General features: G+C 46.7%; 2 protein-coding genes across 2 annotated transcripts; both read left to right on the forward strand.

Annotated features, from left to right (window-relative positions):
- The first annotated feature begins 4,972 nt into the window (after positions 1-4,972).
- VTN (vitronectin) lies at positions 4,973-11,273 on the forward strand. Its single transcript, XM_020963375.2, has 8 exons — positions 4,973-5,110; positions 5,271-5,390; positions 5,991-6,326; positions 6,484-6,623; positions 7,119-7,275; positions 8,711-8,863; positions 9,873-10,229; positions 10,981-11,273. Exons 1-8 carry the CDS (start codon positions 5,053-5,055, stop codon positions 11,097-11,099), a joined length of 1,440 nt encoding a protein of 479 aa, XP_020819034.1. The 5' UTR covers positions 4,973-5,052; the 3' UTR covers positions 11,100-11,273.
- Positions 11,274-16,100: 4,827 nt separating this feature from the next.
- Positions 16,101-18,817, forward strand: SEBOX (SEBOX homeobox). Its single transcript, XM_020963217.2, has 4 exons — positions 16,101-16,211; positions 17,285-17,375; positions 18,040-18,200; positions 18,388-18,817. Exons 1-4 carry the CDS (start codon positions 16,101-16,103, stop codon positions 18,775-18,777), a joined length of 753 nt encoding a protein of 250 aa, XP_020818876.1. The 3' UTR covers positions 18,778-18,817.
- The last annotated feature ends 1,630 nt before the right edge of the window (positions 18,818-20,447 follow it).

The following is a 20,447-nucleotide window of genomic DNA, read 5'->3' on the forward strand; positions in this document are numbered from 1 at the left end:
TCATTTACAGTTGATCATCATACAATATTGCTGTTACTGTGTACAGTGATCTCCTGGCTCTGATCACTTCACTTTGCATTAGTTCATGTAAATCTTTCCAGGTTTTTCTGAAACCATCCTGCTTGTCATTTCTTATAGCACAATAGTATTCCATCACAATCGTATACCAGAACTTATTCAGATATTCCCCAATTTACGGGCATCCCTTCAATTTCCAATTCTTTGCCATCAAAAAAAGAGCTGCTATAAGTATTTCATCATATTCTTTTTATGAGATAATCATAATCCTACTACCCAAACCATTGAGGGGTAGATATAGCAGAGGGGCACTACAGATTAATCTCACTAATAATTACTAATAAAAGTTTAAACAAAATATTAATAAAAAGGCAACAGCAATATGTAAAATATTACTTATGATCAAGTTGGATTTATATGAAGGCTATAGGTAGGGTTCAAAATTAGTAACTTACAACCTCTGTGATCTTTGGTAAGTCACTTATTTTCTGTGGGAATCAGTTTCTGTATCTATAAAATGGTTGGACTAAATGACTTCTAAGATCTGTTCTAGGCCCAAGTTTATTATCCTATTATTATATAGAAAACAAAACCCTCATGATTAAACTGATAGGGATAAGGACTAGATTTATGATTTCATCGATACAGGGAACTCTTGGATTAGTAACTTCCTCTTGGAATTTCCTCATTGAATGTCTTCTATATATTCTCTATGATTATCTTAGGGAGTTGTCTAGAGCACTGAAAGGCTAAGTGATTTGCCCAGAGTCATATGGCTAGTATTGTGAGAGGCAAGACTTGTTCCCAGTTCTTCCTGGTGCCTTAGCCAATTCCTTATGTATTATACACCAGGCCACTCAGAATTAGATCAGTAGAGGAAAAAAAGCCTAGAGCAAAATGCAGCATTCATTTAAGTTAAAACTTACCCACCCACCCCCAAAAGTAAAAATACATATATACATATGTATATGTGTGTGTGCCTGTGTGTGTGTGTGTGTGTGTGTGTAAATCCAAGAGCTAGTATTGTTGCAATGGAGAAATATTGTAAATACTCTCAGTAAAGCAATGACATCCCTTCTCCCTTTTATTATTTGAACAAATACTAGAAATACTAGCTATAGTTGATGATAAGACAAGGTGATTAATAACTACAAATTACAGAATGCAAAAAAAATCCACAGAAATAATCAAAACCAGGAAGAAATGATAAAAAGAAATAATTCTGTTCAGAATAATTACAAAATGCACAAAATATCAGAATTTAATCTACCTATTTTAACCTATTTAACCTATTTTTATTCAGAACTTAACAAACACAGGGCAGCTAGATGGCAAAGTGGATAGAGCACTGGCCCTGGAGTCACGAGGACCTGAGTTCAAATCTGACCTCAGACACCTGAAACTTACTAGCTGTGTAACTCTGGGCAAGTCACTTAACCCCGACTGCCTCACAAACAAAAAGAACTTAGCAAACACCAAATAATATGAACGATCCATATGAGATGACATTTATATTATATGCTTTAAGTTAAGTGACTTGCCCAGGATCACACAGCTAGTAAGGTTCTGAGGTGTCTAGAATTAGTAAGGTGGATTGAAATAATTGAAGCTATACCCAATGTTCAAGATTAGGTGAGAAGCATCAAATCTGATTGATGCTGGTTAAAAACTATAGAGGTAAATCAGTAGAACAGACTTGGCACAGTAAAATGGAGTTTAATAAACCCAAGGATACAAACTATTGGGGAAAGAACTCATACTTTAGCAAGAACTGCTAGTAGATGAGTAAAAAAATGAGTTTAAACCAGCATCTCACACCACATACCACAATAAGCTCCAAATGCATAAGCAACCTCAACGTAAAAGAGCATATAATATGAAAAATTAGAGGAGAACAAAAGAACCTCTCAGAACTATGGTTAGAATGACTAGTGAGAAAATATGTTTAATGTGAATGTATCTGTAGAGCCTATATCAGATTGCGTGCGGTCTTAGGGAGGGGGAGGGAGGGAGGGGGAGAAGATTTAGAACTCAGAATCTTAAGGAAGTGAATGTTGAAAACTAAAAATAAATATATATTTTTTAAAAGAACTGTGGTTACAGGTTTGGTCTATAAGCAAACAAGGGAGAAAGGAGATCAAGAAAGTGAAATGCAATGATTAATGTGCTACAGTCTGTTAAGACATTATCCAACTGGATCCGTGACATTGATGTAGTTTCCGTTTTTTTCCCCTACCATTAAAGTGCTATGAATATTTTGGTATATTTGGGTACTTCTTTCTGTCTTTGATCTCTTTGTGGGGAGGTGGTGGGGGGAGGGAGGACTGGGGAGGATGGGATTAGGGAGGGGGTGTGGGGATGGGGAAGGAATACACCCAGTAGTAGGATCACTGAGTCAAAGGTCATGAACAAATTCACGAGAACAGAAGGAAACACAGACAAGCAGGACAGTTTTGAAAGTTACATGTTGAATTTATGACATCCTTTCAAAAAAAAGCAAGTCATACAAAGTAACTACAATTCATTTGTTTCATGTATAATTCATTGTCTGGTCACTAGGCGGTGCAGTGGATAGAAGTAAGATGGAAACGAAATGAATATTCATGAGTTGCCTTGGAGAATGGTGGTACACATGGTGGCATGTGAATGTAACAGAATTATTGCCATGTAAGAAATGAGGAAAAGGAGGAAATCAGAGAAATATGGTAAGATTCATATGGCCTGATGAAAATCAAAAAAAGTCCAACTAGGAGAATAATACACACAGTGACTACAGTAACAAAAGAAAATGATACTAACAGGTGATCAGACTGTGATGATTTGTTGTTTCCAAGCTTAGTACCAGCAAAAAAAAAATGGTGAAACTTCTTTCCACTTGGGAGAGAGTTGAGGGATTGTGGGTACAAGGTGTTGAATACACTGAAGGAGATAGTTTCTGGGGTAGTCTGTCCCAGTGGAGGGTTCTCTAGCTAGAGGGGGAATGTGAGGAAGTGACCATGGTATGAGAACAAAAGATATCAAGAAGACATTTTTGTTTTTTTTAAGACTCATGGAGGTGTGGAAAAGAATTCCCAGGTTTGGAATCAGAGGACCTGGGTTTAAATTTCAACTCTGCTCTATGTGGACAAGTTACTTTCCTTGGCAGGGCCTCAGTGTTCCCAACTGTAAAATGAGGGATTTGGACTAGGTGACCTGAAAGGTTCCATCCTCAGAATTAAAAAACAAAAACAAACACAAAATGCTATCTAAAAATCAGTCACATTTGGCCCCCAGGCCTTGAGCTGCATTTTCTTATCCTCTCTCTAATCTTTTGTCCTCACAAATGGGCTGAGGGCTGTGGGACCCCTATTGTCTCCCCTTGCCTCAGTTTACCCCTTGGTGAAATTCAAATCTGCTCTCTCTTTGGGGCCTTCAGGAAGAGAAAAGCTTTAGTCTGCTTCAAGCTTTGTTATCCCTCCCCCTTCAGAAAAGTTTAGTGGAAAGACTGGATTTAGAATCAGTGGTTCAGGGTACTAACTTTGGTTCTGCTTTGCACTAAATGTGTTCCTTTGGTGAATTATTTCCCTTCTCTGTGTGTCAGGATTTTGTTTTTGTTTATTTTCATGCAAAATGTTCATTGAGCTGAGGTCCCTTTCTCTTCTAAATCCTATGATCCCATGGTCACCCGGGGTCATGACAGCCCTCGGGGCATAAAGTTTCTCTCCCAACTCTCTCCCACTCAGGACCTGATAAAGAGGGGCAAAAAAATAAAAAAAATAAAAAATAAATAAATAAAATGAAAAGAGGAGGACAGACGTTTACAGATCCAAAGTCCTCTCCTGCTTCCTTATCTCCACCTCTCTCCAGGTCATTCAATAAAGAGGATGAAAATGTTGCTCTTTCCTACTCCCTCACTCAGAGCCCAGAGGTCTGTTAACCAGTAACCAGCAGGAGAGGGGTGAAAGGTCAGGGTCGAAATTCCAACGTGCCCCTGATTTTTTCAGTTTCCCTCCCCTCTATGAGCTTTTCCTTTTTTTAACCACCTATTCCAACCAGAATAGGTGAAGGAGATTTAAAACTGTATCTTTTGAGAAAAAGAGGAGTAGTTGAAGAAATAGGGGATGTTAGCGGAGAAGAGAAGGTTTGGGAAGGGCATGAGAGTTGCCTTGAAATATCTGAAGAGGTGGAGATTAGACTAATGTTGTGTCTTTCCAGTGAGTAAAACTTTGTAGCACCCATTGCAAGATGGAATTACATTGCTTTTTAATATTTGAAAGGAATTAACAATCAGAGCTGTTCAGCAATGGAAGGTGGTAAGCTCTCCTTATTGGGAAGTATGCAAGCATAGTCTATATGCGTTACAGTAGACTTCTCTATGGGATAGGAAAAGATAATAATGATTATAGCTCACATTTCTACAGTTCTTTAAAGTTTGCAAAGCATTTTATATACACAAGGACATTTGAGCCTCACCATAATCCTCTGGGGTAGGTACTTAGTTTTGAACCCATTTTACAGCTGAGTAAACTGGCCTAGAAAAGTTCAGTGGCTTGCCCAGTTTCACACAATGTTTGAAGCAGAATTTGAGCCTGGGTCTTCCTGACTCCTAATCCAGTGCTCTATTTACTATGCAACATTGCTGATCAAAATTCCCATCTGATTCTGAGTCTACAATTCCTGAATATTTGAAACATGACGATTTTGTGATAAAATGTAATGAAGGTGATCTATTTTCCATACTAGACTAACATGGAGGTTTGAGCTTTACAATGCCCTTAAAACAAGTATTACACAGAATTCCATTTTCCTCCAAATTCCCCCATACCCACTGCTTGCAGAATTTCTAAAGAGAGAGAGTGGTAGTATTCCTTCTTAGCTAGGACATCTCTGGCAGATGCATTTGACCTTCTGGTCATTGGGTAGGCAGGGAGGGGAGAGGTTGGGCAAACAAAATGAGGGTACCTCCTCCTTCCTTCCCTCCCCATTTCTTTTCTCAGTTCCTCACTCAGAGCTCACAGTAGTTCAGCACCAGTCTGAGACCCAACACAGAGGGACATGTCCCCCATCTCCCTCCTAGTGGTCCTCCTTGTCTGTGCTGCTTCAGCTGATCAAGGTAACTGGCACCAACTCTTATGTCCATTCACTTCTCTGCTCATGGGCAGACATAAACAGGGAGGGTCTTGGGGGCTTGGGGATGCCTGCCTAGCAGTAGGACCAGCTGAGACAAGTTTGATCCCCTCTTCTCCCCTGGTCCCCCTTCCCAACCAATCCAGAGTCATGCCAAGGTCGCTGCACAGAAGGATTCAATTCCAAAAAGAAGTGTCAGTGTGATGAACTCTGTTCCTACTATCAAAGCTGTTGTGCCGATTATGTGGAAGTCTGCAAACCCCAAGGTATGGCGCCTGCCTTCTTGCCCATTCTACTTGGGCACCACATATTTGCAGGGCTGCTGGGAGATTGATTTAGGAAGGGGTCTGGGCTCCCTGTTTAGGGTGGGAAGGGGATCATCTCAAGCTATCCTGGCAAGTCACTAGATGTCTGATCATGGGTAAGTCATTTGGCCTCTCCAAGTCTCAGGGTCTTCATCTGTAAAATGAGGATAATCACGCCTGTAATACCCCACAGGGCTGCTAGGAGATCTGTGATAATATGCTAAGTGCTTTGTAAATCCAACAATGGTATAAATATGTCAATTGTTATTATTATCATTATTGTTAGTAATGGTAGTCAATACAGTAGTAGTCAATAAACCAATCAATAAGCATTTGTTAAGCACCCACTATATGCTAGGCAGCAGGCAAATCATTAGGGATAGGCAAAACCAGTCCCTACCCTTAAGGAGCTTACATTCTAAGGGGTCCCAGCTAGGACCAATGCTTGGGGGGTAGGGCAGCATCGATCTCACTTCCTGCCCTCCCCAGGTATGTGTCTCTTATACAACTTACTTTTCTCCAATGACGGTGTTGGAGGCTCAAGACTCTTTCTTTCCTTAGTGAATCGTGGAGATGTGTTTACCATGCCTGAGGATGACTACTCATACATTGAGTATGACATCAGGGGCACTGTGGAGCCAGTCAACATCCAGTCACCTGACAGCATCACCACTGCAAGTAGTGCCCAGTTCACCACAACAGATTCCTTCACCAACACTGGACAGGAAACCACCCAGGATGCTGACTTCAATGTGTACCAAGATCCGGAAACCACCACTGAAATTCCTTTTATAGAACCTGAAGAAGGAGAAGGGGAGCAAAAGGAAGAAGTGTGCAGTGGGAAACCTTTTGATGCCTTCACTGACCTCAAAAATGGCTCCCTTTTTGCTTTCCGAGGTGACCAGGGCGGGGGGCCAGAAAGCCAAGGGGGCACTTGGCCAGAGGAGCTGAGGGGATGGGGGTGGGGTAAAAGGAGGTGAAGGAGGTATTAGGTTTGGGAAAACCATCTACTCAAGGTCTGCTGCTCTCATTTTCTTCACCTTGGAAATTCCAGGGAAGTATTTCTATGAGCTGGATGAAAAAAGTGTACTTACTGGGTACCCCAAGAGGATACGGGATGTCTGGGGCATTGAGGGGCCCATTGATGCTGCCTTTACCCGGATCAACTGCCAGGGGAAAACCTACCTCTTCAAGGTGGGAGTGAAAATAGGGTGGTCTGGTGAGAGAAGGCCCCAGGGGAAGGAATATCTCAGGAGGGGAGAAGGGTTAAATATTCCTTTTGAGAAATGCCAAGCACAAGGGATAGGGCATGATTTGTAAAGGGAGATGGGTTAGCTTGGAACACTGGGTCCTTTGACACCAACTCTGAGGCTGAGGGCACTGCTGGAGTTCTAAGGGCAGGAGAGAGGCAGCCTTTGGTGGGGGGGAGGCGGGGAGGAGTTCTAAGGGCAGGAGAGAGGCAGCCTTTGGTGGGGGGAGGCGGGGAGAGGCATCTTCCTTAGGGAGGCAGTGTGATACAGAAGAAAGAGCATCAGATCCGAAGTGGGAGAATTTGGGTTTGAATTCTGACTGCTACTCTCTACCTGTGTGATTTTGGGTAAGTCACTTCACATCTCTGGGCCTCTGTAAAATGAAGGGATTGCACCGGATGACCTCAGAGATCTATGATCCCAGCCTTCTTTCCCACAGGGCAGCTTGTATTGGCGCTTTGAGGATGGCATCCTGGACCCGGGTTTCCCAAAAAACATCTCAGATGGCTTCAGGAACATTCCAGACAATCTTGATGCTGCTGTGGCCCTCCCTGCCCACAGCTACAGTGGCCAAGAACGTGCCTACTTCTTCAAAGGTTTGAGGGTTTAGTGAGGGAGGAGGGAAAAGGAGAGGGAAGATCCCGGCCATGTAATCAGCTCCCCCATCCCCCTAGCATAGTTATCCAGAGTGACCTTAGGAATATACTTGTCCCATTTTCTAGGCCTGTTCCCCTATACAATGGATATCTGGCCACTTATGCCAGAGATCCTTTGTAGTTGTTTGTGCCAAAGCCTGTGCTTGCATCACCATGCTAGGACAGTGTTGAAAATTAGCACTGATTTTTCCTGTTTTGTCAAATACCCCGGTGGCCTTCATCAAAAGCAATAGGAACAGCAGAGAGGCAGTTTGGCAAGGGAACCATGCCAGAATGAAGAAAGGCCTGGGTTTGAATATCATTAATGAGACTTACTAGCTGTGTGACCCTATGCCAGTTTAGCCTTTATAAGCCTCAGTTGGATCAAATGGGAGACTACATGTAAACTATTTTGTAAACCCTAGAGAAATCTCAACAATTGTTATCAGGGACCCTAAAGATCATCTGGTCCAATCCCCTCATTTTCCATAGAGGAGAAATCAGGCTGGGCTAGCTGAAGTGACTTAGAAAAATGGGTCTAGAATCTGTCTGGAGTCCCAGACCAGTGTCCTTTGCACTCCATCTCTAGGGTGGTTCTGGAGTCAGGAAGACCTGAATTCACCTAAGTCCATGTGCCCCAACCTTGATCACTTTTCAGGTTGAGGGAAGGGAACATGAATTAATTAAGCCCCTGCTGTGTGCCAGGCAGTTAGGTGGCTCGGTAGTAGAGCATTAGACCTGGAGTCTGGAAGACCTGAGTCCAAATCCAGCCTCACTAGCTGTGGGACCCTGGGTAGGTCACTTAACCTCTGTTTGCCTTAATCCACTGGAGAAGGAAATGGCAAATCACTTCAATATCCTTGCCAAGAAAACCTGGTAGACAGCTTTAGTGTGCTATGGTCAATGAGGTCATGAAGAGTGGGAAATGACTGAATGACTGAATAAATGTGCCAGGCACTGTGCTAGGCTGTTTCCAAATAGTGTTATTTGATTCTCACAATGACTCCCTAGCTGAGAGGCAGGTGCTATTAGGATCCCCATTTTACAGGTGAGGAAATTAAGGCAGACCATCGGTGAAGTGACTTGCCTAGGGTCACAAGAAAGTGTCTGAGGCTGGATTTGAGCTCAGGTCTTCTTGACTCTGGGCCCAGCACTCTGTTCACTGTGCCACCTAGTCAAATGAATAAGACTATTGATAGTTGTCTATTTCTAACATTTAATCCTGCTCTTTATAGGATTATAGACATAGAATTGGGAGAGCTTAGTGATCATCTAGGCCAATGCTCTAACTATATATAGATGAGGGACCCACTGCTTAGAGAGGGGGAGTGACTTGGTTAAGGGTAAAGGTCAGATAGTCACTTCCATTTTATGCTTGCCCTTCCCCATCTCTTAGGAAATCAGTTCTGGGAATATGAGTTCCAACAGCAGCCCAGCCAGGAGGAGTGTGAGGGGAGCACAGTGTCCACAGTGTTCCAACACTTTGCTGTCCTGCAGCGAGATAGGTGGCGGGACATCTTTGAAATCCTCTTCTGGGATAGTGAATCAGGTATTCTGTGCCCTCTCTGCTTCCAGGACAGTCACTAAGCTCTGAGGAATTCATAAAGAAACAAAAGACAATGCCTGACCTCAAGGAGCTTACATTCCAATGGGGGAACAGCAGGACCTCTGGTGTTCCCTCCCCCTCCTTCACCTAAGTCCTCAGCCCTGGGCACGGTTAACCCCTCCCTTCTTCTCCCCGTTCCCATTCAGTGTGGGTTGTGGCTGGGATGGTAATAGGATATAGGAGGACTTGGGAGGAAAGAAGGCCCCAGAGGAAGCCCACAGAGTTTATGACCTTACAATTTCTATTTGCTTAGCCCTAGACTTTGCTTCTATTGACCCAAGCCCAACTTGGCTCAGCTTAGACCCCACACTTTGGACTTTGTCTGGCATGGTCCAGGAGGCACAGTCTGGGGAGGGGGGTCCGGTGCTGGGCAGAGAAATAGTACAGGGGGCAGCTCAAAGGATTGGCATAGGGAGAATCCCTTCCTCCAAACCCCAAGGTTGGGGGACAAGGGAAGGGTTTCCCCAGAGATGGTCTTCTGGAGGATGGGGCAAAAAAACAGTAGAGTGTCTGGTGTGGTACAGTGGAAGTCAGGAGGGCTGGGGTCAATACCAACTCATGGTATGCTGGAAAAGAATATTGGATTTTGAGCCAGAACAACTAGGCTCAAATTTCAGCTCTGCCACTTACTACCTGTATGACTTTGGGAAAGACATTTGACCCTCTGGGCCTCAGTTTCCTCATCTGCAAATCAAAGGTTCTTTCCAGCTGTAGATCTGTGATCCTATGATCCAGTGACCAGCTGTAGGAACTTGGGGAAGTCACTCCCCTTTTCTGGACCTCGGTCACTCTCTTTGTAAAATGAGGGGGTTGGACCAGATGGTTCTGAGCGTGTTTCTCCTTGGGCATCAGAGAAGTGGCTACAATGGTGTCAGGGCTGGAACTGGGGGTCTGTGTAGAGAGTCCCGTGGGCTACGTTTCATAATGACCCATTCTTTGTTTGGCTCTCCAGAAGGAACAAGTGGCCCTTGGCTCATCAGTGAGCACTGGCACGGGATGCCCAGTAGGGTGGATGCTGCCATGGCAGGCCGCATTTACTTCTCCTCCAAGTCTTCTACCCACTCTGATTTGGTTCAGAAGCGCAAGGCCAAGGCCAAGGCCAAGGCCAAGGCCAAGGCTAAGGCCAAGAGCTTTCGTAAGGGCAAACGCTACGGGTCCCTACGGAGTCGCCACTCCCGCCGCTCCCGTGACATCTGGAGCTGGCTGTCTTCAGAAGAATATGGGGCAGACTACGATCTGGGCCTCACCCTGGAATGGTTCCAACCATCCCAGTGTGAGCCCATCCAGAGCATCTATTTCTTCGTGGGAGGTGCGCTCCCCTCTCCCCTCCCCCTTTCTAGGCTTTCTCTCTTCCCCCTCCCCTTCTTCCTTCCCCATCTCTCCCTCCCCTTCTCCCTTCCCCTTCCCCTTCTCTTCCTTTCTCTCCTTCCTTTCCTCTTTTCCCCCCTCCCCTTCTCCCGTCCCCTTCTCTACCTTCCCCCTCCCCCTTCCCCTTCTCTTTCTTCCCCCTCCCTCCCTTCATCTCCTCCCCCTCCCCTTCTTCCTTCCCCTTCCCCTTCCCTTCCTTCCCCCTCTCCCTTCCTCTCTTTCTCTCCCTCCCCTTCTCCCTTTCCCTTCCCTTTCTCTTCCTTCCCCCTCCCTCCCTTCCTCTCTATCCCTCCCTCCCCTTCCCCCTCCCCCTTCCCTTCTCTTTCTTCCCCCACTTCCCTTCATCTCCTCCCCCCTCCCCTTCTTCCTTTCCCTTCCCCTTCTTTTCCTTCCCCCTCCCTCCTTTCCTCCCTTTCTCTCCCTCCCCCAATCCCAGAGCCCAGTCTGCATCCTACTCCCAGTAACCATCTAGTTCCAAAGGAGGCCTGACCATGGGGCCAAGGGTGCGGGAGCTCTGGCCTGCCTCTCTCCCTCCAAATCCTCCACCCCACCCCAGGGAAGAACAGAGAACCACCACTCCTTGAAGAAGGGGTGGGGGAGGGCTCTGGAGGCAAGCTGGGGCCCGGAAGGGGTCTGGGCTGCAGACAGGAGTGAAAAACCTCACTACACAAACACCCCGTTCTCTCTTTCAGACAAGTATTACCGAGTTAACCTACGAACCAAGAGGGTGGACGCCGTGGTTCCTCGGTACCCACGCCCCATTGCTCCGTACTGGCTCGGCTGTCCAGCTCTGAGCACTTTTGAGAAATGAGCTGAACTGCCATAGCCCGAGCACCTCTGGGGGCCTCTCAGACCTGATCCAATCCAACAAGGACTGATTAAGGGTACGCTATGTCCAGGGAACTGTGTGAAGCATACGAAGACCAAAAGAGAAATTGTCCCCAACATTGTGGGTGCTTTTAATAAAGTCCTTTTGATCCATGTAGTACTTTTAAAAATTGTTATTGATCATCGATTCAGAGCTGAAAGGGAACCTTGGGGGCCACTGAGTCTAGCTCCCTCTGCCCATTTTGCAGATGAGGAACTTGAGGCACTAAGAGATTAAGTGATTTGCCTAGAGTTACACAACTAATAAGTGTCTGTCTGAAGCAAGATTTGAACTCAGAACTTCTTGGCTCTGAGGCCAGTGCTCTAGTCCCTGAATCATACAGTTGCTTAGGGGATAGGATATTGGACTTGGAGTCAGGCAGACACATGTTCAAATCCTGTCTCAGACATCAATTTATGTGTGTGACCTTGGGCAAGTCACTTTCAGTCTCAGTTTTCTTATCTGTAAAATGGTGATAATAATAGTGTTTACTTTACTAGGTCTTTTGAGATCATCAAATGTGATAACATATGTAAAACACTTAAAGAAATGCTGTTGTTATTATACCCCACTGTATGTGTATATATGAAAGAGAGGGAGGATCGCATGTGTAGATGGGGACCCATATGTGGTTAGGCCTGTCATGTGGCTCCAAAGGGGCAGCATAGACATCTCTAGTCTCTTCTCCCCCCATCCTTCTCCAAGGGAGACTTTCATTCCTGCCCAGAAGTTGGGGCCAGGCATTGCTCTCTGCTCTCCTCAGAGAGAGAGGGTACTGAGCCAGAAGTATATCTGTCTGTGCCCTTAAATATTATTAGTCTAGGGGATATGATAGGGTTTGAGCTAACATCTGATCACTTTGTCATTTCTAGGGGATAGAGGGATCTCAAATTCTATAAGCAAGGCTTGACCCCTTTCCCACCAAATAGCAGTTTCTCAATGAATAGACATAGCAAATAAACCCATTTATCCAAATCATAGCAAAACAGAAATCAGAGAAGGTATACATAGGAGAGTATGTACCAGACAATACAGAGTGAAGGAGCTCACTCATTGGAAATAAGATAACTCAGCTCAGTCCAGAGAGGGTCCTGGTTCTCACCCCAGGGGAAACTCCCTGATGTCTCTAGAGTAGCAAGCTGGGAACAGCGACATGATGGAGACGGCCAGCTCCCCTCATGTTTTTCAGTCCTTCAGTCACCTGAAGTGGGGTTGGCCTCTTCCGTCTTTTCCCTCGAAGCTGGAAGCCAGAAGCCCCCAGAGCAATTGGACACTTGAAGAGTCCCAAAGAAGATTTAAATTTGATGAGCCCCCCAAAAGAGACTTACCCAGGAAAGCCCCAAAAGGGACTCAAAGGGGATTGATTGGCTGAGGACTGAAGCTCTCTCAGCAACTTGGCCTTACCCCTTCTGCAGGACAGGGCATTGGTCTCCACAAATAAGAAGAGTCACATGTCAGTGGGCTTTGGGACAGGGGTCACACACACACACACACACACACACACACACACGTATATCTATGTGCACGTGTGTGTGTTATTATTCAGTTATTCAGCCATGTCTGACTCTTCATGATCTCATGGACCATAGCATACCAGGCCCTTCTATTGTCCACTATCTCCCAAAGTCTGTCCAAGCTCATGTTTGTTGCTTCCGTGACACTACCCATCAATCTCTTCCTCTGCCATCCCTTTCTCCTTTCACTTTCAATATTTCCCAACATCAGGGCTTTTTCTCATTATGTGGCCAAAGTATTTAAGCTTCAGCTTCAATAATTGCCATTGCAGTGCGTAGTCTGAATGAATTTCTCTAAGTATTGACTGATTTGATCTCCTTTTTGTCCAAGGGATTCTCAAAAGTTTTTTCCAACACCACTATTCAAATGAGATGATTCTGCATGCTCAGCTTTCCTTAACGTCCAACTCACCACCATACACTGCTATTGGAAAAACCATAGCTCTGACTATACAGACCTTGGTCGGCAAGACGGTGTCTCTGCTTTTTAGTAGCTGCCCGGATTTGCCATAGCCTTCCTTCCAAGAAGCAAGCATCTTTTAATTTCAGGGCTGCAGTGATCTTTGAGCCCAAGAATATAAAATCTGATACTGCTTCCATTTCTTTTCCTTCTATTTGCCAGGAAGTGATGGGACCAGTTGCCACGATCTTAGTTTTTGAGGTTTTTTATGTTGTTAATATATGTGCTCAGACAGGAAGTGCAGGGACTACTACTCATGGGCCAGTCCCAGTCTGATCAGCACGGGAGCTTTGATCTGCTCTGTTTCTGTCCTGGGTCAGTTCACTCCTCCTTAGACAAAACCTTCATCCTGGTGTCTTCAGTATCCCAATACTGAACGAACAGGGGGCCCCAAGATCAGCTAAGCCCAATGTAGCTCAGAATTCAGAAATTCAAGCAATCTGTTAGCTTCAACCTTCAATGTAACAGGGATTACAGATGTGTACCATCATGCCCTTCCTATCTTATTTTTACAATCACCCCTCCATATAGCCATCCCACTGACACTCCCCAAAGAGTTTTCCTTTGTAACAAAGAATGCAAAAGAAAGAGAAGGAGGGGAGGGGGGAACTCTAGTTCAAACTGACCAAAACTTCAACTGAGTCTGACAGTATGTGCAACATTCCATATCCATAACCCCCCCATCAACAAAGCAGGTAGGGAGACCCATTTTCTTTTTTCTTCTTGGGGTTACTATCTATATTCTGAGGTATCCTCTGTTCTGGTGGTAGAGGAGAAGGGGTGAGAAGGATGGGAGGAAAGGTATTAGGAACACTGTCTTCAGACCTGGCTGGGACGTTTTATGAAGAATCTGCCAAGTTAGAGAACATTCAATGGAGTGCCTATACTGGGAATGGTGAGGGGCTTTGAGACCATGCCTGGAAGGAACTGGGGATGTTTGTTTCCTCTAGAAGAGACTTAGGGAGACATGGTACCTGTTTTAAAGCATTCAAAATACTGCGATGGGTTAGTTAGGTAATGCAGTAGCGAGAGAGGTGGGGTAGGAGTCAGGAAGACTTAAGTCCAAACCCAGCCTCAGACATTTAGCTGTGTGACCCTGGGCTTCACTTCACTTCAGTCTGACTCAGCTTCCTCACCTGTAAAATGGGGATAATAATAATGCTGGGAGGATCAAACAATTGTCAAGCTCTTAGCACAGTGCCTGGCACATAGGAGGTGCTATATAAATGTTATCTATGATGATGATGACTATGCCATGTATGAGAGGAATCCTGATCTGTTCACTTTTGAGCCCAGAGAGAATGAAGGGGTCTAAGTGGCAGAGGTATATCAAGTCCTGACAAAGAGAGCTGTACCAGAGCGGGATGGGTGGTGTCAGCAGGCAGTGGGATCCACTCATCTTATCTGAGGTCTTCACATAGAGGTTGGAAGACCACTTATTGAGAATACTATAGAGGGATTTTTTGGTTTTGGGCCATAGGTTGGACAAGATGGACTTTGAAGTTACTTCCAGAACTGGGATTCTATGAATTACATGAAGGTGGGGGATCTATCTCAGTAAAGGCATCTGGGGATACCCATGAGGGGTACTAGGGTCAATGATCGCGGTATGTGGTAGTTATGAGAGTGAGTAGACACACTGGCCCTGGCAATGTTCCTCATCTATCTGGAATCCTTGTCAGTGTGGTTGTATGAACAGAGGGAGAGAGGAGTATAGAGGTCTGTGCCTGGCAGAGCTTGGGGAATGTGGGATCCCCTACCTGAGGTCATCCTCTGATCCCTGGTCCCCTTCTCCTCAGCCCCCTAATAACTTTAATCTCTTGGTATTTCCATTCTCTAAGGAGATAACTTTCTATGAGCTGGTCTAGTCTATTCCCTTCATCTTGGTCAGATTCTATCCTTTCTATGCCTAGGCTGAGGCATCTATCTCAGGCTTGGGAAACGGGCAGGGGCAGGAACCCCAAATTCACCTGCTCCCCACCACTTAAAATGATGCTGAGCATCTCCAGCTGCCCCCTTAAGCAACAATAATGCCATAAGGAAAGGACATGGAGTATGGCATAGGGGATAAAGACCACACCTGGAAGCTAGGAAGACCTGGGTTCTAGATGACCCAACCTGGCTATGTTATCCTGGACAAGTTCCTCAACCTCTCAATACCCCCAGGCGACTTTGTGGCCTAGGTCTTCCCCCCTCTGGGCCTCAACTTCCTCCTCTGTAAAATGAGTTGGTTGGGGGCAGCTAGGTAGTGCAGTGGATAGAGCACCAGCCCTGGACTTAGGAGGACCTGAGTTCAAATTCAGCCTCAGACACATAACACTTACTAGCTGTGTGACCCTGGGCAAGTCACTTAAGCCCATTGCCTAGCCAAATAAAGAAATCAATGTTTATTTAAAAAAAAACGAGTTGGTTGGATTAGTTGACTTCTAAGGTCCTTTCCAGCCATAAATCCATATCCCTGAGGAGACCAATGAGTGACTGATGCTGTAGTAAAGTCAGCAAACACTTACCAAGCTCTTACTCTGTACTATCGACCAAGGACAAAGCGGAAAATAGAAAAACACAATGAAAAGAGTGCTGGATGTTAAATCAATCAGAGTTTAATGGGTTCAGACCTCCACTCTGGCTTGTATTCTTTGTGTGGTCATGAGCAAGTCACTTTACCACTCTTCAAATAGATATGGGAAGGAAAGAAGAGGAAGGAGTCAGAGAGTATGACCAGGTTTTGAGCTGGGTGGCAGGAAGGATGGTGTTGTCATGGACGGAAATAGGGAAGTTCGGAATCGAGCAGGTTTTCTGAGGTGAAAACCTCGAGCTCTACTTTGGACACGCTGAATTTGGGATGAAGAGGGCACCGAGGAGGGACTGAAGCTCTCTAGAGAGGGTAGGGCCTCCATAAATATTGGCTGGGTCGATGTAGATTTGGGAGCACTGGGAGGAGCAGGGATGATCACTAACTGTCATGCAGGGATGATGATCAAAGTTATGGGACCTCATGAGACCAAAGAGGATGAGTGGGTGGTACGAGAAGGGAAGAGAGGAAAGAACAGAACCAACCCAGGGGAACTCCTAGATGAAGGGGTCAGTAGGAAAAGGAGACATAGAAGAAGGAAGGAGGAGCCACCAGAGAAATAGGAAGAGGGCCAGAAGAGAGCAGCCTCACGGAAACCAAGGGAGGAGTGGGTGGGCGACAGTGTAGAACGCTTCGAGATCAAGGAAGATGAGACCAAGATGGAATGGTCCCTGGGGAGCCGAGAAAGGGCAGTTTCAGTAGAGTGGCGGCAATTGAAGCCAGCTTGTAGCTTGATGGGGGCATTGAGTTCCTATATCAGTGAGTCAATCAATAAACATTTATATCTAAAAGAGGGACCATAATAGCACTTACCTCGCCAGGTTATTGTGAAGATCAGATCACACACACACACACACACACACACACACACACACACACACACACACACACACACACTGCTTTGCAAACTTCAAAGTGCTATTATGAGTGTTAGCTATTAGGTAGTGCACAGGGGAGATATATTGACTTTTGGGCTGGGAGTCAGAAAGACGAGTTAGCACCAGCTTCTGTTACTTCCTTAGCTGGGTGACCCTGGGGACCCCAGAATGAGGATAAAAACAGCACCTCCCTCCAGGGTTGTTGCAAGGATTCAATCAGATAATATCTGTAAAGTGCTTGCAAACCTTAGCATGCTACATCAATGCTAGCTATTATTATTGAAGAGAGAGGGGATGGTGAAGCAATTGGGCAGAAATCATGTAGAAGGTTGGGGTGCAAGGTGGAAGAGGGAGGAGTCCCCCTTCCCTCTAAGCTCCTTCATCACCTCTATCCCTCTCCCCCCACCCCAGTCCCCTTCCTCTCTTCCACTCTCCCGCCTTTTGGATTCAGAACCCTGAGGTCTCCCACCCATTGGAGATCTCTGCCTCCCTCCCAGAAAGGGGCTGGATCTATAGAGGATCCCAGGCATTGCCACCTTTCTCATTCCAGAGGCGGGGCAGGGTTAGACTGAGTAGGATAAAAGGCAGGGTGAGGGGAGGAGGTTGCTCAGTTGTCCAGGGCTAAGGGAGAGTAGAGGAGGAGGAAACTCTGGGAGCTTTGCTGGGCCAGGGGAAGATAGGACCCTGAAAGGAGCTCAAGGCAGATCCCAGTCACGGCCCGACTCCTCCACTCAATGCTCGACTCCCCTGGAGGGGAATCGATCTCCTGTTCTCCGATGGATGCCTCAGAGGCAGGTGGGGCTGAAGGGGATCAGAGACAAGAGGGAGCTTGATGGAGGCTGGAGTGTGTGGGGGATGAGATGGGGGTAGCCCCGTGAAGAAGGGGGGAAGGCAGAGATAAAAAAGCTTTTGTGGATAAATTAAGGAGAGAATCACGGAACGTAGAGTTGGGAGGAGGGATGGTGAGGACTTTTGGAGATTTGGGAAAGGATGGGGCGGCTGTTGAGTTCAGCGAGAAAGAAAGGGGGAATTAGTGGTTGAAGAGAAGATGGGGAGAGATTAACAGGTTGAATAGAGAGGACGGGAAACAGGGCTTGAAGGGGAGAGATGGGGAGAGATTTGAAGATGCACAGGAGGATGGCAGGGAGATGGTGAGGTTGGAAGTGAGGGTTGAGGTACTGGGAATGGGAGGGGATCGAAGGGGAAAGGTTAAGGGAGATTGGGTATTGAAAGATGGGGTGAGAGTTTGGGTGGTTGGAGAGGAAGGATGGGGAGAAAGCTGGAGGGGAAATTGGGAGAACTTTAGGGGAGGCTTTTGACATTAAGAGGAAAGTTGGGGGAAGAGAAAAGAGAGAAAAGAAGGGACATGGAGGACAGGGAGGGGCGCTGGCTGGAAGCAGGTTTACAGGTGATTGTCTACAGCAGTCAAGGCCTCACCCATAGGCCATTCCCTTTGCAGGTCGAGCCCCGGTGCCAAGCACCAGACGTCGGAAACGCACCACATTCAGCAAGGGCCAGCTGCTCGAGCTGGAGAGGGTGTTTGCAGCTCGGCCTTACCCAGACATCAGTACCCGAGAGCGGTTGGCAAGGCTCACCCGTCTTCCTGAGGCCAAGATCCAGGTGAAACTGCCTGCCCTGCCCTTTCTTCCTACCCTCCTCCGGCCTCATTCAGAGCTAGGAAGCAGGACTCCCTTTCTCTGTGTCTGGGCCACCCTACCCTCAGACTCTGCTTTGTGAGGTTTTCTTCTTTCTTTCTTTCTGGAAGTGGAGTTAGAAGCTGGAATTGATTCTCCTTCCTCATCCCCAGGTTTGGTTTCAGAACCGCCGGGCCCGAAGAATCAAGAGCAGGAAGCCAGAAGGGTTGAGTGCCTGGACCAAAGACCCCTGGGGAACTCTCCCTCCGGGCAATAACCCTCTGCATCCCCAGGACCCTGAGAGCTGGGGACACTCCTCACCACACGACAGTGACCCCAACCCAGGCTGGCTGCCCTTCTGTCCCACTCCTGGCCTGGCCCCAGGGCACAGTGGTATTAGGGTCAAGGTATTGGGCCCTGGAGGGGTAGGTCCACCTGGGGGGGCGTCCAAGCCTCCAGGGCCACTCCACCGATGGGAACGGGGTGCCACCCAGACCTCTCTGGGAAGCCTCTCTGACCTTATCTATAACGCAGCCATTGTCACCAACTTGGATGATGCCTAATCTGGAACCTGGAGATCTTTCCTCTTCTTATCCTAGGATGAACTCTTTTTTCCTTGACTCTGGAAACCCTCCCCATCAGTAGCCAATTCCCTACTCAGGCCACCTCCTTAGATAAGAGTCACTTGAGGGGGAAAAGTCTGACTTGGGTTTCCTTTCTCCTTTTCCGATGATTTCCAAGACCCAGTAAGGAGAGCTGGGCTCAGAATACATATGGGGAAGGTCCAGGGGCCTGGAATCAGCTAAAGGCACCTGTATGAGTAGGCCCATGGCTAATCCCTTAAGGATGGAACATTCTTTTGCAAACAGCCCAGGCCTATCCCTCCAAGGCCAAGCCTTCTCAGGGCACTGTCCTGGACCTGGGAGCATAGACCTCAGTAACACTTCACTTCATCACAATCACCCATCTAGCAGCCATCTAGTACAACCTACACAACAAAGGAATCCCCAGTATCACATGCAACATATCACATACTACACCTCACGCCTATTGCACCCTGCAGCTGGACAACCGTGGCTGAGAGATCCCTTTGGGAGGGATTGGGTGCGTAGGTGCTCCTTTGTAATGACACTTCCATTCCCAAGTTCCTCCACTCTCCAGCCAGGGTAACCCTCGCTGGTGACCCCCCACCCCCATCCAATTACATTTTCTCTCTCTGAAGGCAGATGTCCACTTCCCTCTCACTGTCTCCCTGACATTACTTAATTAAAATCCAAATGTAAGCAGAGAGCTGGGCAATTACAATGCTCTCCCCATCTCTCTGCCTTCCAGCTGGTGGAGATTGCAGCTGGTCCATTGGTGCTGTGGCCCAGTTCACAGAGGGTTAACCTCCCCTTCCCACATTCCCACCCCTTCCCCCCCAATGGACAAATTAATCTGGACCATGGCACCTCTGTGACCAGAGGGAGAAATATCATTTTTCCTGCAGGGGGAATATTATTAAAGTAATAAAGAGAAATCCAGGGCCCTGAGCTTATCTGGATTTGATTTAAAAGTGCTCTGACCCCGGGTTCCAAGGCCCACCTGACACCAGCCGGAGGATCCTGTACATAACGGGATGTAGGAAAGGGAGGGCAGTGTGTTTCAGCCCATCCATCAGCTGTAATACCAACTAATCTCCCAAATAAAACCAAACCCCTCTACCTTAATCTGGAGCTGTTTTGCAATTGAGTGGCTGGGGGGCAGTGTGGTGGTGGAGATGGGGCCTCCTGGGAGTTCATCTCCATTGCCAAATCCCTTAACAGGACACAGAGCCCTTAATATCAGAAGGGACTTAGGAGGATGTTTAATCAGAGAGGCCAGGGCTCGGGTTGATGGACACTGAGAAAAAGTAGGGGCTTTTTCCATGATCACCTTCCCTATTCCCTGTGAGCCCCAGGTACACCCCACAGCATGGGCACATAAAAGCTGCGTGGCTACCTTCAGCTTAAGCCAAAGGAAGTACATTCTTCTGATCTCCTTCCTACAGGGATCTTGGATCGGGATGGTGAAACATGGGCCAACCAGTGACCTAGCAAGAGTCTAGGAGAAGGAGAACTAGTCCTCATGATGTGGTCTTCCTAGGTCAGGCTGACAGACCCACCTTCTCTCCTTGATTTCCCCCTCTTGGGATGAAGCACTCTTTTCCAGTGAAAATAAGAACCTCCTCCCTCCACTCCAAGAGGTGGCAGAT

This window comes from Phascolarctos cinereus, unplaced genomic scaffold (assembly GCF_003287225.1).
Source record: "Phascolarctos cinereus isolate Bilbo 61053 unplaced genomic scaffold, phaCin_HiC Scaffold_5;HRSCAF=322, whole genome shotgun sequence".
NCBI classification, from domain to species: domain Eukaryota; kingdom Metazoa; phylum Chordata; class Mammalia; order Diprotodontia; family Phascolarctidae; genus Phascolarctos; species Phascolarctos cinereus.

Coding starts and splice junctions, on each gene's coding strand:
- VTN (XM_020963375.2), top strand. CDS start 5,053: ATGTCCCCCATCTCCCTCCTAGTGGTCCTCCTTGTCTGTGCTGCTTCA. Junction 7,276..8,710: donor ACGTGCCTACTTCTTCAAAG/GTTTGAGGGTTT, acceptor CCCATCTCTTAG/GAAATCAGTTCTGGGAATAT. Junction 8,864..9,872: donor CTTCTGGGATAGTGAATCAG/GTATTCTGTGCC, acceptor TTGGCTCTCCAG/AAGGAACAAGTGGCCCTTGG.
- SEBOX (XM_020963217.2), top strand. CDS start 16,101: ATGATGATCAAAGTTATGGGACCTCATGAGACCAAAGAGGATGAGTGG. Junction 16,212..17,284: donor GGGAACTCCTAGATGAAGGG/GTCAGTAGGAAA, acceptor AGCTCAAGGCAG/ATCCCAGTCACGGCCCGACT. Junction 17,376..18,039: donor GATGGATGCCTCAGAGGCAG/GTGGGGCTGAAG, acceptor TTCCCTTTGCAG/GTCGAGCCCCGGTGCCAAGC.